Source organism: Porites lutea, chromosome 4 (assembly GCF_958299795.1).
Source record: "Porites lutea chromosome 4, jaPorLute2.1, whole genome shotgun sequence".
NCBI classification, from domain to species: Eukaryota; Metazoa; Cnidaria; class Anthozoa; order Scleractinia; family Poritidae; genus Porites; species Porites lutea.
In genome coordinates, this window is record NC_133204.1 from 270,001 (window position 1) to 297,500 (window position 27,500).

The 27,500-nt window shown below is 38.3% G+C and overlaps 2 protein-coding genes and 1 pseudogene across 4 annotated transcripts in view; 1 reads left to right on the forward strand and 2 right to left on the reverse strand.

The window, feature by feature from the left end:
- The window catches only part of LOC140935075 (sodium-dependent neutral amino acid transporter B(0)AT3-like), a 28,616-nt gene extending 8,580 nt beyond the window's left edge, over nt 1-20,036 (reverse strand). Inside the window, exons 1-7 of one of the 2 annotated variants that reach the window (XM_073384607.1) lie at nt 19,940-20,036; nt 13,682-13,986; nt 5,363-5,820; nt 3,349-3,459; nt 3,006-3,215; nt 1,387-1,497; nt 482-680 (exon numbers count right to left, since the gene is read on the reverse strand). In XM_073384607.1, coding sequence (XP_073240708.1) covers nt 482-680; nt 1,387-1,497; nt 3,006-3,215; nt 3,349-3,459; nt 5,363-5,820; nt 13,682-13,943 — 1,351 coding nt within the window. In that variant the 5' untranslated portion in view covers nt 13,944-13,986; nt 19,940-20,036. Of the gene's footprint in view, nt 1-481; nt 681-1,386; nt 1,498-3,005; nt 3,216-3,348; nt 3,460-5,362; nt 5,821-13,681; nt 13,987-16,232; nt 16,326-19,939 lie in introns of those variants that run through there. The other variant, XM_073384608.1, reaches the window with a different exon arrangement.
- Nucleotides 20,037-20,780: 744 nt separating this feature from the next.
- LOC140935076 (sodium-dependent neutral amino acid transporter B(0)AT1-like) overlaps nt 20,781-27,500 on the reverse strand; it is a 16,513-nt gene continuing 9,793 nt past the window's right edge. The window contains exons 7-9 of one of the 2 annotated variants that reach the window (XM_073384609.1): nt 24,722-24,881; nt 23,722-23,884; nt 20,781-23,393 (exon numbers count right to left, since the gene is read on the reverse strand). In XM_073384609.1, the coding sequence (XP_073240710.1) occupies nt 23,184-23,393; nt 23,722-23,884; nt 24,722-24,881 (533 nt within the window). In that variant the 3' untranslated portion in view covers nt 20,781-23,183. The remainder of the gene's footprint in view (nt 23,394-23,721; nt 23,885-24,721; nt 24,882-27,500) is intronic. The other variant, XM_073384611.1, reaches the window with a different exon arrangement.
- The window catches only part of LOC140932777 (uncharacterized), a 5,427-nt pseudogene continuing 4,119 nt past the window's right edge, over nt 26,193-27,500 (forward strand).

Genomic DNA, 27,500 nt, shown 5'->3' on the forward strand with positions numbered 1-27,500 from the left:
CCCCAAGAAAGCACAAAAAAAAACACAGACAGAAATACAGAAATTATCCTCAACGGTATTATTTCTGCGAAGTACCAAAAACACACAAGCATTCTGATAAAAACATCATACACCACAGTATTTTATGCACTGAACTCAAAAGGTTAAAACAAAATAAGAAAAATGAACAAAACCATGGAGTATTTCATGATGATCTTCAATAAAAAAGAGTACTACTGGAAGTTGGAAATACTGGCACAGGAATGGATGGGTTACCAGTCCTTAAAGGTCAGCATACTATACGAACTGTTTAAAAAAGAACGACATTATAATGCTTTGAATCTTAATCCCGGTGCAAGCTATCTGGAAGTTACAAAAACCCTCAAAGTATTACTCTGGTAAAAAAAGAAAAAATAGAAGGAAAAACAAAACAGCAGCAACAACAAAGAGGTCTGAAAGCATGATGAGGCTGCTTTCAATAAAACTGAAAACAAATACATACCAGTAATGATCTCTTTTCTCCAAGGCACAATCTTCATGTCATAAAATGGGGTAATGACGCCTTCCAAAGTTCCAAACATGCTGCCAAGACCAAGGGTTAATAACATGCAGAAAAACAGCACTGACCAGACAGGGGAAGCAGGCATCTTTACAATGGCCTCGGTAAAGGCAATGAAGGTCAATCCAGGACCTGATGCAGACTGATCACAAACAAGATAAAACAACTGTCAGACCAGTTAATGGACTGAGACAATATTAATACTGTCAGATTTGTGAACAATGATAAAAACCTTTTTTTTTTCTTGTTTTTCCAGGTTCACATATTGACATATCATGTTTGTTGTTTACTACTGGAAAAGAAATATTTGAATTCCAAACAACAACAACAACAATAATCTTTATTTGTACTCACTCTTGCTTAACAATAAATTAGGACAATGAAAATAATGAAAGTAAAATTAGAGTACTTGCTGCCTGGTTAACCATAAGAGCTACAGGACCCAGCCAAGTTGATATCAGCATTAAATAGATATAAATGACAGGTCAGGAAGATACTGTAGCAACAAATACACACATAAAAAGGAAGAACGATGAGAGGAAAAACACTATTACCAAGCTATTAAGGGAGTATGAAATGATCAAGTTGATTCATTACGACATTCACTAATCTGGGGGCAATGCTTCAGACCGAATTATTTTCACAATGATTAATGTACTTTTATAATACTAAATTGTTGGGCTTAAAGAAAACATCATCTGCTACAGGGACAATAGAATTGGACTTACACAGCCGTTGACATACTGCATACTGGCTATAAGCCAGTGAGCATAAAAATGTAAATTAAAGGATGAAGGATTTATCCAAACTTGGCAATCGTGGTAGTACAAGTATTCCTGGTAACTTACCTCTGAGAGCCAATGATCCAAATCTTTACATTTTTCTGCAACCAAGTCAGTTCCATTTGTGCTATTCATGGCTCCATAAAACACTTTACAATCTTCAAAGGAACGAGTAGCCTAAAGAAAATTTAAAAATAGACCAATTTCAAAAGATTAATATTCAAACTTGGCTGCAAGGCTTGGGGAAATAGGCTCTTTGCATGACTTGATCACGTGATCAACTTTCAGTAAACACAAAAACAGTTCACTTTTGAAAAACTTTGCCAGCACAAGCTGAAAGAGCATATTAAAATTAGGTAACCTGAGAATTTTCAGCCGTGTATCTCAAAAGTAGCTTTAATGTCGAGCTTACATCGTATATGTTTCACAATCAATTCGTAAAGCTACTCCACGCATCCGTTACTTCCTATGTTCTGATACAACCTAGCACGTCCTAAAATAACAACACCTAATATGCATACTATTAGCGTCACTAGGCATGTCACGCATGCGGTCACGCCATTACAGTGGCGATTGCAACAGCCACTGAAAGTTGGAAGCAAATTCTCAGGGTACCCAATTTTAATATGCTCTTTCAGCTTGTGCTAACAAAATTTTTCAAAAGTGAACTGCTTTCGTGTTTACTGAAAGTTGATCATGTGATCAAGTCATACAAAGAGCCTATTGGATAAAACAAAACAAAAATCATCTTGAGGCTCAGCAATGAATAATAAATTTCTTTTGTTTTATTCCCCCATACCTCCTACCTCCTACAATTCTAATAGGTCTATTTTCCACACATCACAAAGATTTGGAAAATTACTGTTACATGAATGGAGACTCAACTAAATAAATGGTTCCTTGCTTTGGCAAAGACGTGATGCAATATAAGTATCCTTGCTCTAGGCAACTAAGTTTAAAGTTTCAAATAATTTGTTAATTACTTGACTCGGGGACTTGTTGAATTCAATTTTAACTCTCAATTTTTTGATGGTGTAGGGTTCAAAAAGCGGTCAGTGTAAAACGCAGACTGCGGACCAGGGGTAAAATGCAGACTGAATGTAAAATGCAGACTGCAGACTGAGAGTAAAACGCAGGCTGGGTGCAAAAGGCAGAATAAAGACTGTAGACTTTTTTAAAAATTTGTGCTCCTTCTTCTCCAAATCGGTGAAATAGCTAGCCGGTATCAGTTACACACTTCGCTTCCTAGTCGAAGAGCATTGCACATTCGCCAGAAGTTTCAATGAACATCCAAACAGCTTAAGTCTGTGTACCTTGATTTGCAATACTTTCATAGAAGGTCATCCAAATTTCCTGCAGAACATCTTTCTTTGTTGTTGGAATGATTTACTCCCTTTTTTATCACCATAATTCTTCCTGTACAATATTTTGGGTCAGCAACTTTCATTTAAACGTAAACATCGTGGTGTTGTACCAGTTCATGCTCCCTGGTCACGTATATCGAAAACTTTGCATCTAAAGTTGAAGCGTGAAGTCTCTCGGACGGAAAAAAGGTTCCAGATTCCGATTATGTTTTCGGGTCGTCGACGACGTTCCAGAGAAGAAAGGAATGGATTTGAGATTTGGGAATTTGTTTCTTATAATAAAATGATTAAAAAAGAAGGTGTACTCAGTTCAACACAAACCTTAAATCCAAGAATGGAGAAAATAACAATACTAGCAAAAACAGAAGTTCCACAGTTGATGAGGGACACCATAATGGCATCACGGTGGCAGTTGTTGTGCACCGGGTTGTAACTGGACATGGCAATAAGTCCTCCAAATGCCACACTCAGGGAGAAGAAGATTTGAGTTGCTGCTTCCAGCCAAACCTGGGGATTGATCAGCTTAGAAAACTGAAGAAAAAAACAGAAACAGAAACAAAAAAGATCAAAAAATGTTAGTAAGTACTGCAACAACAAGAACAAATTCATTAATATTTCAACATTTAGCTTACACAATTATGATTAAGAGGATTCAAACCCTAACCTGAGGTTTGAACATGTGTGCAATTCCAGCTCCAGCCCCCTCCAAACTAACTCCACGGCCAAAGAAGATGGTCAACACAAGGTAAGGAAATGTAGCAGTAAAATACACAGCCTGAAGATAAAAATCATTATAAATATAAGGCTTTTACTTGCTTATTATTGCTAAACCTGCAACTACTTGGCAAAATTACTGTGCAAGTGGTAACACCATATTCAATTTTCTTTTCCTTTCAGTGACTTAAAGTTACCTCTCAGGGTGTCCAGTGGCATGGTTGCTCAAAAAAATACGAAAAAGGAAACAGTTGAGAAAACAGGAAAAATAGGAAACTTTACATTAAAAAACAGGAGAAAAATAGGAAAATCAGTAGTACTTTCATCAACAAAGATAGCCTCCCAGCACCCCACCAGGGTTATAATAAAGACTAAGAGTCATCAGCTTCTATGTTCGCAGGATTTAGATCAACTTTTGCGGCTTAGGAGTGAAAATGATCAGTAACATTTAGTTTATTGGCTTAGTAATGCTGTAATCAGAATGATATGCTTGACTACAGGTTGAACGTGGTTTATAATCAAAGGTGATCATATGCAAATTCCCTTCAAGTTGGCAGCAAATCTTTGAAAAGCTTTGAAGAGTGAAATTTCTTAGGATAGAATTTTCTTACAATTGCATTGTCATTGAAGGTTATCGAACTGGGACTAAAAAGTCCTATAGAAACTTTCCTTCCATTAATCTGCAATCGGTAACTGTTTGAGAATATGCTTACAAGTTTGAGTCAAAAGACAGCATGCTGTTTTAAGTTTGGAACCAGGCTTTCCCTGGTGTAAGCAAAATGATACTGACCTATGTGGTACCAGATTGTAAGTGTGTCATGGTTAAGTTTCAAGAATGTATCACTCTGCTTAGCTATGACTGCAAGACCAGTTTCGCAACCAAAATATTGGATCCTTCATCAGTTGCTTAGGTATAGCTGTTAACAAGGGCTCACCAAGAGAGCTAGTGCCATAAACTAAACTTGAGTCTCTTCTTTTCATGTTAAACATCCAGAATCTAGGTAGTGATTGCTTTTTAAACAAGAAGCTGATTGCAGGCGTGGATCTAGGATAAATACTGACTGATTTCCTAAACGAGCTTCTAGAGGGACTGGTCCGGGGCATACTCCCCCAGGAACTTTTTTTGATTTTAACTCCCAAAGGTCCCCTTTACTGGGTTCCTGAATCATGCAGACAGAATAGTGGCAAGATTTTAGCCTGGAAAGTTTTCATTTTATTAAAAATATATTAATTAATGAAAAATCTGACTGATTTTTGTAAAACAGTGGAAACTAGTCTGGATCCGCACCTGGATTGGATGATTTATCTGAACTGTGTTGTGAGAGGACAACTGTTTTCACTTTCAAAGATGAACATAAAAGCGAGCAAGACTTCAAAATAAAATATAACATGTACAGATACTGAAATGCAGTTTCTGGGGGGCTATGCGCAATATTATTCAATAGTCATGAGAACTAGATACTATACATGTAGGTAAACTAGAAATTTATACAAAAAGCAACAATATAACATAGTTGTTGACAGAACTCTAATAGGCAATAAAGGTCATGGAAAGAACAAAATGTAACTATTATTTTTGGTAATATTAGAGCATCAAAGTCAACATACTACTTGCTTTATGATAACTCTCACTCTTAAGACGTACAACTAAAAATTCCATTTTCAATTTTGTTACAATTTTGGCTTCACCAGCTAAAAAATAGGAAAAATAGGAGGTTTTAGTTTTAAAATAGGACAAAATAGGAATAGGCTCAAAAAATAGGAAAAAAAAGGAAATGGACACCCTGACCTCTGTGTCCTGCATTCCTGATGTATAAAAATCCCCAAAGACGCAAAATAATTCATGACATGCGTCACGTAGGACGCACAGATGGATCGAAGTCCCAGGACTCACCATAACTATCTGTAACAACATCACTGCCTTCAAATATCACTGTTCAGCATAAATATGCTAAACCACTAACCTTGCCAGCAGACTGCACTCCCCTCATCATACACAAGAATACAACAGCCCAGGCTACTAAAAGGACAAGAATAAGATGCCACACAAGCCCACCACTCTCTTCAATGCTTGGAGACGCATCAAGAGCCTTCCTGTACCAGTAAAACTGTGTGCGACCAGCTTCTAAGCACTCTTCAAGTTTGGTACCATTGTCCAAGAGTGGGCAGGATGAATATGGCAGAGGCTCTTGGAAGGAAGCAAACAAGTAGTAAAAACACCATGCTATGATCATGTTGTAGTACATTCCTACAAGCAAGCAAACAACAACACAGGCATATCCAAGACCACCAAGGTAAGGGTGTATTGCATTCCATACTCCAACAGATCCTTGACGCAGACTCTGACCAATTGCCAGCTCAAGGAAGAAAAGAGGGATTCCCAGAAGGAACAGACTCAGGAAGTAGGGAATCAGAAAGGCACCTGGAAATATAAAGAAAAACATTATTATAAATCAAACACCATAAATGAATACAGGCACCTTTCTCAGGCCCCTTAGAAGCTAAAATGATGGAGTCTACTACTGTCTAACTTTTGAATCTGGATACAAAATAATAAGCAAAGTCATTCAAATGAAATATCTTCAGCAGTTCTTTCACATAGCACTGTTTGTTTTTCAGCATTTTTTATAAAATGAAGATTGGAATTAATTTCATTAAACTAACACTTGAAGTGAAAGAAGAACAAATCAATATGAAAATTCACCTGGAAAAAAATCTAACACTCTATGTTGGGATTAATTTGAATTTGACAATGGACCCTTTCAAAAACGGTACCAATTAACACATCATACTTATCCCAAGACCTGAACTTTTACATTGGGCTGAAGGAATACAAAGTATTTGTTCAAACATCAGCAATACTCTTGCAAATGGTGACTACAGAAAAACCTGCGACTGACCCACTTTTGATTTGTCAGGACTGGCCGGCCAGACCATTGCCTGACCAGTCAGTTTAAAAATGAAATAGGCTTTTTCCAAGAGTTTTTGCTCAAAAACGTCCTCCTTCGTGCATACTATTTTGGATTTGACTAATCTGGCTGGATAGTTTTGATTAAAAGGGAAACTATCATTGCAATGGGAATGAACTGGCCAGTCAGTTCTGACAAATGGAAAGCACCCTTAGAAACTGTATTTTCCCAAGTTAGCCTAAACAGGTTCTTACATAAATGGTGATTTGCACAAATTTAAGCTATTTTAGGTTCTTAATTGTTTTATGAAGAAAAAAAAAGCACGGCAGCTATGAGTATTTAGTGGTATTCAGCATATTCCTTATATAAAATCAGCACACCAAATTATTAGTGTTAATTTTGCAATAATGACTATGAGAAGAAGTACCGAAGCACTGACCACTTGAATGTTGAAGTCCTTTTGTCCAACTGTGCAGAATTTTTTTATTATAGATTTTAGAAAATAAGAACCTGCTTCAAATTATATGATAAACAGGTTCTTGTACAGACGGGCCATAACTGACAAATTTTAGTCTAACAGGAACCTTAAAAACCAGGTTCTTAATCGCGGACTTTTACTGTATTTTCAAATAATTACTTATGCTCTTCCAGAAAATTCCCATTACTCGCTCACCCTATGGACAGTCTTTTTTGGATTTAAACCACCACTCTGGAAACTCCAGTTAAGGTTCACATTTCCCTTAAACTATTCAGTCTTTACAGTGAAATCCAGTCAAGGATTTCTAGGAAGACATTAAAGTTAAAGAATTGGAAAGTCCAAAACAATCCTTGATTCATCAAGTTTGGAAACGATTAGATGACAACAAAGCGGCAAAGTTGAAGACTCCAAATTCCTGTAAGAAATTTTACCGCATCTTCAGAAAAAAAGATCATTCTTAGGCCCAGTTCATAAGTTTTCCTTCTATCATGATGAATTTAATTATTTCATGACCTTCATAATGTTTTTGGGAGATCTTCAAGATATCATTCAAATATCAGACGTACCCGGTAGATCATTATTTTGTTTTTGAGAAGTCAAAATTACTTTTAATCTGGGGCATTACTCATTGTAGTCTTGTGGACAGCTAGTATGGAGCATGGCTCTAAAAGACATGGTACAAAAACACCTTCCTGATTGATAAAAGCTCCTTTCTAACTGATTTATTTTCTCCAACCTTAAATTCACTTCTCAATCTTTTCGATTTTAAGAGTGATTTTCATCAGATTCGAAAACTGTTTTGAATTTTTCATTCTTCATTCCAACGATGGACTAAACTTTGAAATTTAAAGTTCAAATTTTATTCTTCCTAGAATTTCTATACTTGACCGGTTTCACTGGAAGACAACCCTCTCCCTTAACATTCAATGGCTGGGTTACCTGTGTGCATATAAATGAAGAATATTGTGGTTATACATCACCCAAGATAGTACCCCATACTTGTTCCAGTAATAATAATAAATAAAAAATATCCAACAAACGTTTTGAACAATTTTAAAAACTGTGGTGACCCGCTTTGGAATATAATTTTTTTGCATTTTATATTTTTCAATTCCACAACAGACAGCCTGTAGCCCTCTTTTAGCTATCAAGTAACCTGATTTACAATTTTCCAGAAACAGCTATAAAAATTAGCAGTAAGCCGGCTACTTTCGATACAATGTTTAGATTGATTTATATGATATCGCGAAACCTGCACAATACGCTGAGGCCACGTAACGCAAGAATCACTAGCTGCGTGACAGCATAAAAAATTCGCCCGGCCGCGTGCGGGCTCGGCGCTCGCAAACATCAATGAGCTAGCTGAACCAAAAACCTTGCAATCTCGTAACCGAGATAAACTGCTTCACTCATTACGTTTACAGGTCAATTATTGATAAGTCATGCATTTCTGAAAATGTAAATAGTAAACAAAAAAGGAACGATCAAGAACACGTCTTTAAAATTTAATTGAAAATAAGGCACAAAGCGGAGTTAATTAGCCAATACCTAAATCGCATGTAAAGTTCTCAACACTCTTAAGTAAAAGAGACAGAAAAAATACGCAAGTTTATCATTCATTGATAAATCATCCTTAGTAAGTAAACATGCAATGATTTGCAGGACAATCAAACGAAAGCATACGTGTCTTAAAAAAGTTTTGGATTTCTCGCCAATGAAAATAAATTGTACCTGGTTCTGTAAGGTTGAAAACTGGGTAGGTGCGAAAGGCGGAGAAATCTAAAGCGTAAGGGTAAAATTACACTCTATCTTACATGTAATTCAATTCAAGCGCCTGTGGTTTCAGATAATATTTCTTGGGTACTTAATTCAACACCATACAGTATTTTACTAGTGTGGATGTCGGCTTAAAATCGACCTTTCGAAGCGGACAAACTATTCTAGGTATTAGCTGTCATAGCTTGACGTACAAATGATGCAATGAAGGAAAGAAAATCCCCGAACACCTCTCTCCAGCTCACGCTAAGAAGGTCAGGTCGAGCAGAATACATTGAGGTTTTAACCTAAGAACGACCTCATCAGATGTTACAAGCCTCAGAGAAAAAAATGCATGTACCATACATATAAATATTAAACTACCTCCTCCGTTTTTCTGGCAAAGATAAGGAAATCTCCAAACATTTCCAAGACCTACAGCGAAACCAACCGTCGCCAAAATAAATTCGATCTTGTTGCCCCATCCTCCTCGATCGCTCTTATCTTCAATCTCCACAGAAACAGCGGCTTTTGGGGCGACCTTTTGCTCCGTCGCTGAAGGTTTTGCTTCTTCCTTGGGAGGAACCTCATTTCCCGTTTGAGGTACCGTTAAATTCACGACTCCGTCTTTCACAGCCGCCGAAGCCATAGTTTATGGGTACGGACGATTGTTCACTTGCTTCTCTAGTATGAAAAGAGCATGAAAACAAACACCGCCCCACTAAAGAGCACGTGAAGTGCTCAAATTTCAATTGTTTTATCAAGTCCGATAACAAATCTAGTATTTTCCGGTCAAACCATGGTCGCCGGGCTCGGAGTTTAACGACAAAAAATTACAACCTTTACAGGACGTGAGTCAAAAGATTGAAACGAATAGACGGTGAGAAAACATAATTGACAGCCGTCGATCTTGCCGGCGCCCTCACTGAAATAACAGTAGGCTTTTGTACATTATGCTTTTGCTTCCCTACTAAAATGCTCCACCTTAATGCTCCATTTTTCGCACTAAAATGCTCGGTCTCCCCAAAAAAGTCACTAAAATGCTCGGTCAATGCTCATTATACATACGGTTTTTTAAATTAATTTTAAAGTTTACACTTACAAAAACGTGCAAGTGTTGCAAGTAACAACGACAACGTGTACAAGTTCATAAATACAGCCAAAAAACAGCTGTATTAGGTTTTTTGTGAATTTTGAGTTTTAGTCTTCATTTTGTTTAAAAAAGCAGGAGCTCATGGGGCATAGGCTCCTGAAAAAAGTTAATTTCTATATTATTTTCTCGGGAAAATTAATTTTCCGGGGAAAATGCCACTAAAATGCTCGAATAATGCTCAATGCTTTTGCCTCACTAAAATGCTCGAAAAAATGCTAGCATAATGTACAAAAGCCTAAATATCAGGGATTTGCACTCTCGATGCTTCAGGTCCATCAGTTCTTCACAAATGACTCGAAATGACACAAATCCATACACACATGCGCCGGACTTCGAGAAAATCATCAAGTTTCGCTACTGGCTGAAGTACGGGAGAGAGCTTATAGAAAGCTTTGTGGACGCAAAAATGAAACGATGATTGGTCAGTTGGAAGAATTCAGGAAGACCTTCTTTGAAAGGTATGTAGAGAGGAGATAAATATAATTGAAATTACCTCGAATGCAGTCTGTAAATATGACTCAATACATCGCAAAATTTAATTGCCATCTGCCACGGCTGTCAGAGGCAACCAAAATAAACTGCTGTTTCCCTGTTTCAAGGTGTATAAACTGTTTTCACAAACTGGATACTCAACTGAGTATGCAATTTTAGTCTTTTAAACCAGCTTAATCAGTTCCTCGCTGCCAATCACACAAGACCTCAAAGTTACTCCGTTCATTAGATTTCGTTTCATAGGTGGTATAATATAGATTACATCCGTCCAGAAGCCCTCTCGCCATTTTTTCCCCGTCATTCTTCTTTTTAGTCCGTTCTCCCCTCCGCTGATCGCGTCGTTCCCTGTTATCCGTGTTTTACCGACGGCACCCTTGTTTACAGGTTACAATTGGAATGTTACTGACTGGCGTAAAAACTGGTACTGATGTGAAAATTAAGTTACGTCAATGATTAAACGATTCACAGCTTTTAATATAGTCCTCACGACAACGGCTTTGAATGTCAACGTCAATGTCAACAATGGCTAAAAGACCTTTATTTTTTAAAATTACTTTACAAAAGGAACCATATCTGCATTTATTTTAACCCTCATGTACCCTTTGAACGGAATTTGGGGCCATTCTGGTCATCCAGGGTGCCAGAGACTGTTCACGCACTGTTTCCGGTTTCGGTCAGTGACTCCGCACACCGAAGCATCAGTGCATCACGCCGTCGGCACGCCTGTCACCTGCTAAACTCTCTAAATGTAATTACAACACCACTGGTCAATTTCAAAAACTCATTCCCACAGTATAACACCAAAATATCTTAGATGTACACTGTACAGCCCCCGAAATGATCCCGACCCCGAAATGGTCCCCAACCCTGAAATGATCCCCAAATCGACCCCGAAATGATCCCCATTTCTCTTCACATTAGCCTGCGTGGCAGGCGCAAAAAAAGGGAGGGAGTAGGGTAGAGAGAAGAGCGCGAAAGGGAAGGGAGCCTTACCCTCTCTCCCCAATCTCCCTCCTTTTTCCTCCCTATCCCCTACCCCTTTCGACGCCTGCTTCGCAGGTTACTTCACGTCGACCCCGAAATGATCCCCAATTAATTTTAAGAATGGAATGATATCCTAGAACTATGGATCGTGCATAAGGCACATCATAACTTAAGTTTCACTAATAATCTTCACTTGCCCACATTCTTTTATGACATTAATTTGGGATTACGCTTTGAACGGGATTAAACGAAAATATTATTTGCTACACAAAGTCTAGTATATTTTTAGTAACACCATGAACTGAAGGCTGCAAGCTCCCGTATTTGGGCGAGCGAAGCGAGCCGCGCGTGTTATATCTGTCTATACAGGGAACAAAGGTTTTTAAAAAAGTTAGATAGCTATATGGGCAAAACGCTTAACTAACCATTGATGGTTCGTGAGCGGCAAGACGAAGCGCGGAATCTTGCGTTCTGATTGGCTTACCCATCCACAACCTCGTGACCCATCCAGGCTATCTTGTAGGCACCGTTTTTTTTTGGCAAGAGGCTGGACACCGCAACGAACAGCTTTATTCGCCTAAATAATGTTTATCATCTTTTATACAAGGGATCTCTCTGAGTATTGAACAACTGGTAAAAACTGAGGAAATAGCGTATATCAAGTAGGAGTGACTATTGCGGAAATTTTAACTACTGCGATTGTATTGCAATAGGCCACATGGATATTGGGATAGTATTGCGATAGAGGAGGTACTATAGCAATAGTACTGCGATAGTTTTCAGGAATATCTGTTTTTACTTAATGCCTTATACTTTAAGAAATAACTAAGAAGTGGTGGTAGACGTTAAAAATTATGTTAGAAGAATAAAAACCATTGAAACTATCAATAGTTCGCTACACTATCGCGATTGTTATCGATGTTTCATTTTTGCTATCAATCCATGTGATAAATTCTGCCGGCAGATTTTCCCGCAATTTTGAACAGGATTTGACAAAATCGCGCATACTCGATTACTAAGCAAACGGTCAACCAGCGAATCGAACTTAATTGTGTGTTTGTTTTTTTTAACTCACCATTACTGAAACATAGAAAGGTCAACAGACTTACGACTATGCTCACAAAACGCATTATCTCACCGAAATTCCGGAAATAAATAATTACAATAGCATTTACCATAATTTTAATTTACGCGTAAAAACGAAATCAAAGAGTGATTTCAAAGGAAATGTGATGGGTTGTAGTGACCAGATTCTGTCTTCCGAGCCGAATTTCACCCGGACGATCAAACTCAACCTACTTTTGAAGTGACTCCTGGGTTCAAACCTTTCTCAAAATAAGCTTAGATAATAAGGGCGCTAGAGACAAAAGACCGTCGTCATCAGAAGATATGAATAAATTAGGCGCGAAAATAATGGCGGGAAGAATCAGGAAGTTGTAAACAAATACACGTGATGCAGCTAGCTGATGACGATGCTTTAGGAGTCTTCGATGACGACTATAAGTTCTCATCTTTAAACATTTTCATTTATACTATAAGTTTTTTTTTAATTAACAAGTAGAAGATCGGGTTATTATTCCTTTTCAAAACTGAAAAATTTCAATTTTAACATCTCGAGTTTCTTTGAGCGTCTGGTGATAGAGCGAAATGAAGAAGTTGAATATGCTAATACGAAGTGTGGGCAAATGGGAAATTTAATGAATGAACATTGCTTAAAATCTTTTCCACAAAAAAGGCGCTTGAAACAAAGCTATAATTTCAAATGAAAAACAAATTTTTGTCGGGAATTATATGATTTTCCGAAGTTGTTTCATTTGTTGTTGAGATAGTATCAGACCTGGTTTGGATACGATTCAGAGGAATCGCTTAGGGTTAGTTTACATGTGGCGTCGTAAAACTACCAGTTTTAGAAATCGTCTGTTGTTGGGCTTACGTGAATCACTATAAAAGCTTTCGTTGAAATATTGGAAAAATTTTGTTTGCCCCTTCTTTTAAGTATAACGACCCCAATCCAAACCCAATCCAGGTTTTTAAACGAAAATCAGGCGAAATAAGCAAACAACCGGCATCGTTTATGTTCAACTTTAGCGCTGAAGATTAAATGAAAAAGGATGAATAGACCATCAAAATAATTTCTTCCAAAACATTCCTGACTCTAAACACGCGTATGTACCTTTAACATACTTGTTTTGAATCATTCCTTTGCCAAAAACTTTGTCGGCGGCCGCCAGGAGAACGAAACAATTCATGTTTTGAAAGCGAGAGAAACACGTGCGTTGATATTTACGAAACAGAATTTGCGTAGCAAATCAAGGGGTTAGTTAAAACACACAGCTTTCCCGCAGACTTACTCATGCCCAAATTTTTTTGTTCTTTTTTACGCGACAAGGACAATGAAGCCACTAAATTGCCGTTTCATTACTGAAAATTTAGTAAGAAATCAAGGAAGGTAAACATTTTACTCGCCGCATGGTCAAACAAAGAAAACTTAAAGAGAAATATGAGAAATTACCTCCACCGTTTTTCTGACAGAGGTACGGGAAACGCCAAACATTTCCCAAACCAACAGCAAAACCGATCGTCGCGAGGATAAACTCTATTTGGTTTCCCCATTTTCCTCGGTCTGTGTCAGCCTCGTAAATTCGCACCGTAACACCATTGCTTTCGATATCAGTGGTAGGATGTGGGTTATTTATCTCTTCAACTTCTTCCCTTTCAACATTAAAGGCGATCCTCTTCGTGTCCGAATACTCGAGATCATCTTCTTTGGCCATTCTTGGTTTCTTGCAGCGCTAACTCGGTTACTCGCTGTTTGCTCTGAAAAACAAAACAAAAAACTAAAGTGAATGAGTCACGAGACTTATAAATATGGATAATACTGGCACGTCTGTAATATCAGTACCGGCCGGCCACGCGCAGTTTGTATGATAGCCCATGCAACAAAACTGATTAGGCACGCTTCCATCTCTTGGCGTTAATATTCTGATTATTTTGGAAACGAGAAGGAAAGCTTACAGAGCTTATGAAAAAATATCAAGCTCCAGCAAAAATTTATTCGGCTTTATCAATATTATTGGCAATTGTCGAGAGTTCGAATAAGCCAAACACTGTTATAAAAAGAAACCACTGTTGAACTGAATGACTTATTCAGGGTTATAACACTTCTTTTTAGTGTAAGTATGCTATTTGATATAGACCATTTGCAGTGTGTTTAAAAGTTAGTCTCTCGTACTATATTAATTGTGCAGCGTTATCGGGGACGAAGTCTGTTGCATCAGATAAACGTAAATCTTACGATTTTTTTTTTCATTCAATAAAAATTGTTGTTTTACGGCAAGAGGTATGATTCGCTGCGTCAATCTCTAGGTCACTGAGTATCCACTGGGCGCCTGACACTGATGACGCTATACAGTCGGCCTAAACAATACTTACAATGAACGCCTACGTGGCCTTACAGAGCTGCGACAAAGCAAAACACCTTCTATTGAAAAATACCTGCACTAGTGTACTTTTGTCAAAGGCATGGAGTCAGATGTATTTTCAAACTCTTAAGAAAAATAAATGAAATTTCTGTAGACGACCAGCAAGTCTTAAGAACTAAACTTCACGTGTCTTCTTTACCAACTATAATGCCGGCTACGGTAACAAAAACGTGCATCTTGTTTGGCAACATTACTGCAAAACGAGTTAAAAAGCTATGTTGCTCGGTTTTACCACTCATGTTCAAACTTGTCTTGCAGCTAATCAGTTTGTTCCAAGTTGAGTGAATACTGACTTCTGGATAAAAGTTACGCCATACACGCAAGGAGTCACGTCACTTGCAGCAAAACAAGTTTGCCTTGGGCCAGTAAAACGCGCACCATGTAAAGACTTTGTAAAATGCAAAAAGTAGAACCTGATTACTCTCTACTTTCTGCAAAAACTTTTCAAAACCTGTAATAACCTGACTTGTTGCAAGATAGGTTGATTCGTGGGTGGTAAAACGTGCAACACCGCTATTCAACTTGTTTTGCCGCAATGTTGCAAAACAAGTTGTACGCGGTGTTTGACGATGCTCGTTATACCGTACCTTTATATCAATACCCTTAACGTTTTAATGCAGTGTTTGTTTAGTGGGCTATTAGTATTCATGGCCATTTAAAGGATTAAAGGGATACACACTTGCCATCAGGTCAAGAAAATTTCATATCTTTTTCTGCTCGGTTGTATGTAGGTCAATATTAAATATTTTCTTTCAATTTTTACCCGAAAATTGAACCTGAGAAAGTTAACGCCCCTTTATATTTTGGTAGTTAATAACCGAAAAGTATGCTTATAAATTCTTCCACTTTAAAGGATATGAAAACTGTGTAAATTATTTGAGAAATTTGCAAAAAATAATACATTTAGTATAAGTAGTTTTCGTGACAGAACTTTTCAGTTGACATTTTGCACAAGCCTATCATAATAAGCCAAAACTACAACAAGGGCATCTGTCATCAAAAAACATTATCTTCATCTTGCCTTTAAACGGGATGAAGCGAAAGGACACGTCTTTGTTTGTATTGGGTTCAGAACAAAAGTAACATCGAACTTGCAACGGCTGGCAGGATTGTTTCATTGTTTCATTGTTTTATTGGAAACAAGACTGAGTGCCGTCTACACGCGTTGTGGAGCGTAACAAACGCAATACTGATATCAATAATATAACGATAATCAGTTTACAAGTGAAAAAAAATTCAACGCTGACCTGGGTCAAAATTTTCTTTGTTTTGCCTACTGGGCTATCGGCCGGATTATAAAGCAAACAGCTGCCTTGTTCCGAGTTATGCATGATTACCGATAACTGCTGTATTTGATGCCGCATCCTATGTAAATTCTTAAAAGGTAATATTTTCTTTTTTCCAGCAATTTGAACAAATAATTGCGATTTACTCCAACCTAATACCCACAGAGGCAGCTAATAGTTTTGCTACAGCGAGTAATTTAGTTTCTTGGGAAAAAAGCCACTTGAATTGCAGAAACGGAGGAGTGAATTATAAACTTTTAATAAGAAAAGCCGATCACTGGCCGGGGAGGCTTACCTGGAGTAGTTCGTATCACCTACGGGAACGATAGAATCGCCGGGCAGAGGAACAGTTGCTATTCCCAAGAAAGCAAAGAGGAAATTGATACAAAGTATAAAGCCTGCACGGCTATAAATAAGAAGGCGAGGGCTGGTCTGTTCCTGCTAAAGATCGGCGATGGCAAATTCCCCCTAAAAACCCAGCTACGGTTCTTGAACGCCAGTAGAAGAGAAAACAGGCTCTAACTTGAGTCTCATTATTAAATGAAAAGGTCATTTTGGTTATTTTAAGTACAGTATTTCGGATTTTTTAGAGATTCCATTTTATGAAGGGACACGTTTTAACCGGCGCTGTTCTGTGCACATTGCACATAGTGAGTTAACGAAAGTGATTTGATTTGAAAGCTGAACTTTGGTGTAACTCGTTAACTTTATTACTGATGCGGATCAATAACAAGTAGAAAGTCCTTCTGTAGTTCCGGCCCGTAGTCTACAACAGCACATGTAGCAGAAAGATCAGGGTCAAAGTTGTAGACTCGGTATTAACTCATTTACCTAATTCCAACATACATTATATTTTGGAGGTCGGTATATTAAAGAACGGAAATGCAAATATAATGAGTCATTTGAACAACCATACTACAGTCTGCAGCTGCAGTCCGTGTTTTAAACCGAGAAACGAAACAACCTAAGTTAGTCATACAACGTATCGAATTTTTTCAAACGTCATATTAATCGACTGTTTATAAGGAGCCGAAGGAAACACTGTGTGCGTCTATACAATAATCAATCAAGAAGGAAAAAAGCAAATTAGAATTAAACTTGGCTTGCTACCACGGGGTATTTTACTTGTGTTACATTTTGCTGTTTATTTCATTGTCTAAACACGCCAAACCTTTTGTCTGCTTGAAGTGGACTAAACATTGTTGGCAAACTTCCATTCCGGGTCCCGGTCAGTGTCTTAGATAAAACAAATATACGCATGCCACAATTCCAAAAAGAAAAACTGTTTACTCAGTAATAATAAATTGGAGGTTTACCCTTAGCTGCTCTCAAATAATTGTTCTGATTTAAACTACCATAAATCGCTTGCAACCTGACAACAATAAGATAAATCAAATCCTTTGTTTTCAATACTTATACAAGGTCATACACCATACAAGTCAGTTTTAAAAAAGGCACCGAGAATGTCTTGGGTATCGCGGGCCGGGTATCGAAAACGATTCACCACTTACCAATAACAGTCGATAGGAAAAACTGTCCTGGTGCTTCTATTTTCATTGCTTTACCTATGAATTAACTTTCGAACTTCTATCCCTGAACTTTCTCGCCGTCGCATTAAATGAGTGGTTTTGGTTTCTCTGACTAAGACAGCCAACACTTGAAATTCTTTGAGGGGAATAATTTATTCCTGTTATCTCCATGTCACATTTCTTTAAATATTCAGTGAATTAACAATAAGAATGGTAATAAAGCAGCAGACCGTTGACATATTTAGTTTACCTACCGTCGGGGTCACGAAACTGAGGCAATCTTACAATACAATGAAAGTAAATGTTCAATTTATTACTCAAGGTACGAGGATCCACATGTTACCACTACTAAGAGACTTTGTTTTGAAAATAAAACTAACGAGTTGGGTTTTTCTTCATTTATATCTACAAAAACCTTAAAACGTCATCTAAGGAATTTATTGGAGAATCTGTTGCTGCTATTTTAAGAAATTTAATTAAAATATACATCTAGCCAATATGTCCAAAAATCGATTACTAATTGAATTGAATTCAGATAAATTGAAACACACGTCCAGAGCAAGAGAAGAAACCGAGTGGGGGGGGGGATACAAAAGAGAGGAGATGGAGAGAAGAACAGGTCACGCTCAAAAAAGAATATAGTTTACAGGAGGCAAATATTCAGGGTATTATATTATCACTGATCCATGATGAAAAGCATAAATTTAAGATGATTGATGGTTGTCCATTCTGTCCTTCACAGGTACAGCACATTAAAAACTTCCTGTCATATAAACTTCCCATTTCATTCTCCAGAAAAACGCGTAAAAAGGAAAAATTCCTGCCTAAGAGTTCGGTGAGTGGTCAGTGGAGCAAATGAGTCTAAGCCTGTTTTCAACTATTCATCATCATTTACTCAATCTTGGTGAAAAAGTGGTATTCACGACAAGTTATTTTGATAACAACTTCAACCCCCCTTGAAGATTTATTCTGAAAGTTAGAAAACCTAACTATTTTTGAGCCCGCGATCTAACACCGCTTTCTTCTGACGTTGCTAAGTAACCTTCGTCTCCTCGTGGCGGCAAAATGGTGAACCCCACAACAAAACAGTCAGCGTGAAATCTTACTATGAATACTATCAGAAACCCATGGGTTGCTGATACTATTCATGGACTATGTTGTATATTTGATGTCTGTCCGCATTTGGATACGGATAAACACAGATGCTTGGCATCCTTCATCTTGCTTCTTATTCGCAAAACTACGTGCTTTATCTAGTGTAGTGTAGTATTCTATGCAAATCATAATATCAAAAGGTCGTCGACAGAGTTTTGTTAAGAGCTTTTGTGGCCGAGTTTAATACACCAGTTTAAGTATTTGAAAACTTACAATATTTCATTCCGCGAAATGTAATGACACTACTCCACTGACAACCCTAACTTGAAATCTATATATGTATTGCAATCGCTCAACCTTTGTACGTAGGCTTAGTCCTTTTATATTTCCCAAGAGAATCCACTCTAGCTAGTTATATAGTGCCCGTCTTGACAAATCTACTCAATCGTATTATTTTTTTACGCCAATTAAAGTCCTCTTTTGAGTAATGCTTTAAACTATATGTTTTTGACGGTGGAGTTGTTCTGTTGTAGTCGACACATCCGCTAATGCTCTTCTAATAAAAAATTCGTCAAATATCTTTTAGTACTAAAACAATACCTGCATCACACTTATGTTCAATTCAAAATCTACGTCTATGAGCTAGAGGCTTCAAGGAAAAAGGAAATCTTTTTAAAAGCTTAAATTCAGTACTTAAACTTTTAATATGTGGTCCCAGTTTTTTTTTTGGAAGCAAGCTCAATAACAAGTATTCATTTACGGTAAACGTCTTCTATTGCCGCCTTCTGTCTTTAATATTGCCGCCCGCTAATCGCAAACCTTTCTTCTTCCGTCCCGAGTGAGCCACGAACAGAAAAATAAACACTGAGCTAAATGGATATCGTCGGACTTATCTGGAGTTTTGTCAGTTTTCGCCGTGTTAATTGATGTTATTGAACAAACCAGTTTCCTGTGGCGACAGAAAAAGCAAATTTGGACTGGTTTTCCTTCTTTTTAAAATAATTAATGTTTTAACTTTCAGCGATCACTACTTTGTTTACATGTGTTCAAGCGGCGCAATGGCGCGAAAAAAATTGTGGTTCGTTCTGCCTCTAAGTAATTACAACTCAACCAAAGAGTGTACGCTTTTAAACAGCAATAGGGGAGTTCGGACTGAACCAAATTAGTTTTGGCTTTTCGACGGAATGAACTTTGAAACTCGTTTTACAAATTTCGGTTTTCTGGCCTTGTTTTGCATCGTGTTAACTGTGTGTTTGAATGAGTTCCCTAACTCACAGAATTTCCACAGCATTGTTTTGTGTCTTGCTAATGTAGATTAAGGATGAATTATCAAGAACATAATCGTGATCAAAAGTTTACAAAACGACCATAAACATACCGATAAAAGAGATCCAAAGAAAGCCCAAACGATTTGTCGACGAGACCACGTGGAATACACTCAAACTGATATCACAGAGTTCCTAATTTGCAATTCAACGCGCCAAACAATAGGTCAAGTCAACCGCGAACGAGCCAATGAATTGGCGTCTTTATAATTTCATTGCGCAAGTTAATGGCTTTGTGACTTGCATAAAAGACAGGTTTTACCTGTCTAACTTAACCACTTCGTTTGTTTCATCTTCGTCTATTTTCAGTTTCGACGAGCTTATTCAATTTAATAAAGACGCATGGACATTTCTAGGAAAGCATAGGAGATGTCAGGAAGAAAAAGTGAGGTGCATGCATATTCGTTTCACCTTTTACCTCTGATCTCGTGTATTCTCACTTATTAGCATTGAAAGTGGTTCTAGTGTAGCTATAAATAAAGCAAAAACGTTCTTCAGATACGTGATACATATCGGGTAATCTTGAATAAAATTTGAACTACAGATGTACTACGTAGCTAGCAGTGAAAAAAATTCCCATTCGTTCTGTTTTACTTTCTAGGAACTTTCAGTTCGTTTACAACCAGGCTTTTTTCCACTCATGCATAACTAATATTGGTGTGGATACAGTTTTAGTCCCTTCGAAAACGAAAGCAAGGCACGCCGACTTCCCCTCCTGTTTTCCCTTTCGAGTAACGGGATATTTTTAAGGGTCTCTTAATTGTCTTTTAGGAAACCAAATAGCTGATATATTTTGCAACATAATTACTATTCACGTTGGCGATAGTGGCTTACGCTTTCAACTGCAAGCAAGTTGTGAACTCGTCGTGGGGTTTATTTTAGTTGCCTTAAAAAGCTTTTTCTTTATCTTATTTCACTTTTAAACTTATATTCTTCCTCAATGAAACTAAACAAAGTTGAAGGTGTCTATGTGCACAGCTGCGGAATTTCTCAATGGCTTCGAAACTTTTTATGCAAATAAACATTCTTTACTTGCATCGTGGTTGCCACGTTTCCCGCCAAAACGAGGTATGGAGCCCCGCTGCGCTCCGACGTAGTGATCAGTCAACTTTAATAGGACAATATTCACTATAATTGCTATCACCAAAGCGCTTCAGAAGTAAACCCCTGCCTGGTTTATGTTCAAAATGTTCTTGTCCCACGGTATCATACAATTTTCACTAAATCTGTCGACTGCCAACTTTTTATTTCGACCAGGAGCCCATGTTTTGACTGATTATACTCTTGTTACAAATTAAAAGTCACGTGTTTTTCTGTATTCATCTATTTATCCTAAGGTATCGTTTCACGCCATCGTCTTATTCCAGTTTCTTCAACAGATCCAAAATTTTACAAAACTAAACAAACCACTGTGAAACTGATTTTATTTCCAACCAGGAACCAATGTACCCCTATTCCAACCCCTTACCCGCCTAAGAAGTTAGCTGTTATTGTCGAGCTTCGATAGAGACGGTATAGAGTTTGTAACATGTAGCCTCGAGCCACGCTCTTTTCACATTTTTCAGGCGAGCTCGTTAAGTGGACATGGACGGCGAAAAACACGTCCGCTTCGGTCTTGCCTGAAAAACTCAAAATATAGCGCCTATATTCTGCAGACTAGACTTGCAAGTGGTTTAAGGCCCCTTCCACACGTATCCAGATATTTTTTAAACAAGGATTTTTTTTCTCGTTTTAAACTTCTGTCTACACGTAAACGGCGTTTTCGGGCGCTGAAAAAGCAGATTTTAAAAAACGGTCTTCAAAGTGGAGATTTTTGAAAACGGCTTGTTGCTCTCGTGTGGACGCCTGGCGCGCGATCCATTCAACCAAACTTTCCGGAAATTTCGGTCCAAAACTCAATGGATCGGTTCGGTCCAACCGGAAAAGTTTCGAAAAAACAGGTCCACCTTTTGAGGTGGTCCTCTTTTCCCGGTCGGACCGGTTGGAATTTTGGTTGAATGGATCGCGCCCCAGACTGACGAAAATGGAGGTTTTTGAATACGATGATGTCATACATCATACAGCGCACGCTCTGTTAGGAACGACAATACGTGTGACTGTGTACTTTTTTAAACGGCGAAAAAAAATTCTCCGTTTTCAAAAATATCCGGATAAGTGTGGACGATGCATAAGTAGCCTTACATTCTGTACAAAGCTCCAAAAGCCTAAGTTGTGAGGCATAGGGGGCAGGACAGATTTTTCTCGGCATTTTTCGCACTTGAGCACATTAATCAAAAGCATAACTCGTCTTGAAGAACTCGCACGTGAAAAAGCCTGTATACTACAGGACTACAAAAAGCATTATGTCTCAATTCTGACGGGAAGCCACTTTTTTGACGAGACTAATTAAGCATCCTTGAAGCCATGGCAAATATACACTGCTCTACTGCTTCTAATCCAAAAAGTGTGAATTCGCACGTCTACTTTTTCCACGCTAGAATACAGAACAGGGATAACTGAAACTGTGAAAGATTTGAATTATTTAGGCTTTTCAGAACATTTTCAAAGGTCACTGAATATTTCTTCACAATTTCCATCCTTTGATCAGATTTAAAATTAATAATAATCAGTCTAATACCACACATAGTTTTCGTGCGTGATATTCAGCCTGAGTTGGAAATTAGTAATGGATGTCGATCGGAAGTTTGAAATACAAACGCCTCGCGAAAAAATGCATGACAACACTGAACCACTTTAACTTGTCTGAATATCAACAGGCCGGAGGGAAGTGACAGCAATGGCTGAAAAAGCGAGTGCGACTCCAATAATAAAGAGGCGCAGTGAGCCCTTAGCTGCGACGACGAAGGCCCCATAGATTTGTAAATAATACCAATTTTAGCACTGAAGCACACGTATCAACTCCGCGGTTTACTCCGCGGTATGGCCAGTAACTTGCGCATTCTCTCAACCCTATCACCCAGGCAGTGGCAGCAATGGACAGCTGTTTTGTCCTCGTTAGGACTCATCAGCATGGCATTGGTGTTGTTCCCATGTATTTGGCCTGGACTCCATATGCATATTATTCTGTCGAGTACTTTCTCCTTCTTGCTGAAATTGATGCACAGTAGCTAGGTACCCGGTTTGAACCTAAGTTTATGATGGTTTTTCAAGAAGAATGTTTTCAACTTTCTTTCCATTCCTGTGGTATGGCGAATGGTTCCCTGAGGCAACCAAGCGAAAGTCGACTCGCTTGCTAGTTGATTCAACTAAAGCCGGTTATATTCATCTTGGTTAAGAATTTCCCTTCTCAGAATCAATTCATGCTTCTTGGCTTGATTTCAGCGATTTCCTAGTGGAAGAGGATTGGAGCAAATCTCGGATAATTTCTGAGTCTCTCCTTCTTTTGGTGGTGATTCGCTGTAAAAGACGTAGAAAAAATACCGCTGGAATGCACACACAGGAGGCGCAGATGAGAAAAGCAATTATGAAGTAGCACCAGACTGGGTACTCTACATTCTTCACATCGCCCTGGAAAACAAACAAGCAAACAAACATTCTAATACGACTCTGTTATCATGGATTAGCGTTGGAACTGAGAAATTCCACATTTACTTTTGTTCTTCATTAGTACAAACCGGGGGCTGAGGTAGTTCTTTTGCAGTAATTGCTAAAACTAATCCTCTCTTGCCTTTGGGCCGTGCTAAGTGCAGTCGTCTTGTATTGTAAAATTATACACATGAGATAGTATGGATTAAAAACATCAAGATCAACTTCCTTTCTTTTAGTTGAAAGCAAGGCTGTACTATTAAGCTATGAGTACGCAGCGTAAAATGATTCTAATTAAGTGGTAGCTTACGTCATTTTCTCTCCAGGCTAAATACGTAATCGGTTTTATTCCCATGTTGAAAAGGCTGCAGACGAAAATCACTAGGACTATCAAAGGAGATACGAACCGCCATGTTATTTGCCAATACCAACCCGGCCGTTCTCGAAGCATGTACTCTATGTCGTCATAAAACCTGGAAAAGTGCATTTAGGAGACAATGTCACATATGTTGTGAAGTATTTTCTAGGTTGTTATGGGGATGTTTGTTATGCGGTATTCACTTAGCTGACTTCATATTTGCACTTGAAGTTTCACTCGTGCTCAGAGTCTCGTTATGATTAGGTTTGCAGATCAAGGTTAGCCCGTATTTGTATCGACCGGTTTTTGAATTTTATGACCTTTTTATTTAAGGGGTTTTTGAGTGTCAGTCCTTGTAGTAGACACGTTAGAGATCATATCTAACCTTGATTGTTACCTATATCCGGCAGAGTTCCTGTTTTGGTTTAAGGTTTAGCCTCGTGGGTTTAGTCGTTAAAATTTCATTGGTTTTCTTGTACTTGACATTGTTAATCTTATAGGCTTGTTTATTCCACTTTGGTTCGTAGCTCTCATGGTCAGCAAGCGCGAACGTAACTACATTTACTGAGTTATTTAGGTTGCCAATATTTGGTGCAGTTAGTTACTTTCAGAAGTTATGTTCAGTTGTAGTGGTTAAGTGGGAAATTTGAAGGGTAATAGTCAAGTTGATGCTGTGAGAAGAAAACATTTGAGGTGCTGTGATAGATAAAGAACACCAAGATCAAAACCAGACTCCTAGTACCTCTTCGCTATAGTAACGGGTTGCTCGAGCCCCCCCATACGTTAGAATTTCATCCATTCAATTCATTTGATAGAGACTTAAAAAGCAGGGGCAAAATTAAAACATGATCATATTTGGATATATAAAAGTGCTGTGATCTCTTTTATCTAGCTTGAACTTCATGCACAAACCATGTTGATGGCGTGGCACTACTGTTGTCGAGTTTCCCACCTGTTAGCACCGTACACCCATGAAACTCCAATAAGTTCAAAAAAGCAGATAAAAAGAAGCGGAAGTGTTCCTGTAAAGCTGTCAAACATCTGTAACCAGTACTCCCCAGACCTCTGACAGAACAGAAGACCCACGGCCATACATAAAAAACACGTTAAACCTGATGAAAAAAATATGTATTGCAGCACAGTTAAGAACTAAGTACGAGAAAGAAGTCAGACGTTCGCGCTGATACTAGTCTTGGTATCGGGCTTTCCTTAAGGGCCAGAAACCCGCTGATACTAATCAAGGTCTCGGTAAGTGTTATCAGCCTCGGCCTTCGGCTCGGCTGACAACACTTACCTGGACCTTGATTGTTCCGAATATCACAAAAGCCTCATTCAATAGTTGTTTTATTATACTTTGTTTTGAAATAAATAATGACAAATGCACCGTTGCACGGAACCTATTTGACACTACTCTACTAAAATCATGCATTGCACGTGCATGTAGGTTGTGCTTATTTCCAAAATTAACTGTAGGCTCTTAGCCAATGAGAAGATAGATGAGTAATGATGCCCCCATACATGAGTGTGAAAGTGAGATAGACCACTACACCGGGCACCACGTACCCTACTCTTTGCGAAGAGTATGTGGGTTCTTTAACGTCCCACAGATTTTTTATTACATGTGCAAGGGCTTGTGAGACGGGGCCTACAGTTGATCGTTCTTATCCGAGAAGACTAGAGAGTCAAACCGTTTGCAGATGTTATTACAAAGGCAGCACTTTCTCCTCAGTTATTTAAAGACCCTGAGTTTTGGTCCGGCCGGGGTTTGAACCTAAAGCCTCCTGCTCAGCAGACCGGCGCTTATCCCATTGAGCTAACCGGGCGGCATTATGCGACGGCGGTAAAAGCGTTTGAAATAAATGACTTACTTTTAAAAGACTTATTCACGGGCACAATAATGCAATATCGGAACAGCTTTCTGCTTAAACGGGTCAATAAAATGATTCTCATCACTCATTATAATTACTTTGAAATTCACGAACGTTACGTTTTTAACTCGAGGGTACGCGCGAGCGTACCACGAGTTATTGCAGGGACTGAGATGTTGCATCCGCGGATCCTTCTCACGTCATCATCCATACTGGCACCAACAATCTTCCGTCGGAGTCTGCCGATTCATGTGTCGCCGATATCAAGAGCCTTGTATTGAAGGTGAAGAGCAAGTTTCCTAACTCAAGCATTGGTCTCTCGGGTATAGTCTACAGAGAAGATATCAACGTCGATGCTAAACGCATTGAAGTTAATGAGAGGGTCAAGCTCACAGCAGTAGATAATAACTTTACTTATATTGATAATTCGGTTATTGACGCCTCAGCATTAAATGGTAGTAGACTTCATCTGAATGCCAAAGGTTCGTCATTGCTGGCCGTGCAATTTATTAAGTTTTTAAGATCTGGTTCTGGCAAGTATAATCAGTCTCTTAAGGGTTTTCAGTCCTCAGCTATCCAACAACTGGTAAAGCTTCTGATGGAACTGGGAAACCTTCCCTCTCCAGCTCGCAACAGGAGACGCCCACGCTAGCTTCTCAACCGAGTGACGTATCATCAGGTATTCCTAATCAAAACGTTGATTCATTTGAAAGTACAATTCTCTCTGATTTTCTTCCTTCTGGTCGTGGTTTTAAAATTGCAGGTTTAAACATTAATAGTCTTACAAAGCATATTGATGAACTAAGAATTCTCCTTGCCGATCGCTCCATTGATATTCTCTCAATTAATGAAACTAAACTTGATGACTCTATCAATAGTTGTGAGGTCCAAATACCAGGCTATGAATTTATTCGTCGTGATAGAAACAGACAAGGAGGAGGAGTAGGTTTTTATATAAAAACCTCGATTAATTTTGGAGTTCGCTCTGATTTGAATGCACCCAGTCTTGAAAATTTATGTATAGAGATTCGGAAACCAAACTCCAGGCCATTTCTGATAGCCACTTGGTACAGACCTCCTTGCTCCTCAATTGATTTATTTTTACCTTACGAATCATTTCTTGAGAAATTAGATTCCCTCGGCCTAGAATATTATCTGCTAGGTGATTTAAACTGTAACCTGGCCTCTGCACAATATGATTTAAATACTCGACGCTTATGTGAAATTTCTGATTTATTTGGGCTTCAACAGCTTATAACTGAACCTACTCGCATAACGGAATCCTCTTCAACATTAATTGATTTAATTTATACAAACTATACTGACAGGGTAGTCTGTTCCGGAGTCTCTCATATTGGTATCAGCGATCATAGCCTTATTTACGTTTATAGGAAATTATCTCTCACTTTTCCTTCAAAAGGGCACTCAACCATTTCTTATAGAAATTTCCAAAATTTTAATAGAGAGAGTTTTCGGAACGATATCGCCCAGCAAGACTGGTCCTGTAATGTTTCTGAAGATCCAAATGTTTTGTGGACAAACTGGAAAACGAAGTTTTTGGATATTGTTAATATTCATGCGCCACTCCGAACTAGACGTACTAGAACAAATAAAGCACCCTGGATCAATTCAGAATTAAAGAAAGGCATGCGTGATCGTGATGCTGCCAAAAGAAAAGCAATTACATCGAATGATCCACACGATTGGAAAAGGTACAAAAAGTTGCGAAATATAATAAACAATGACATCAAAATTTCTAAAGCATTTTATTATTCTAATGCATTTATTCAATCTAAGGGTAATCCTCGAAAAACGTGGCAAACCTTTAATGAGCTTACATCCCGTCGTGTGAATAATACAACG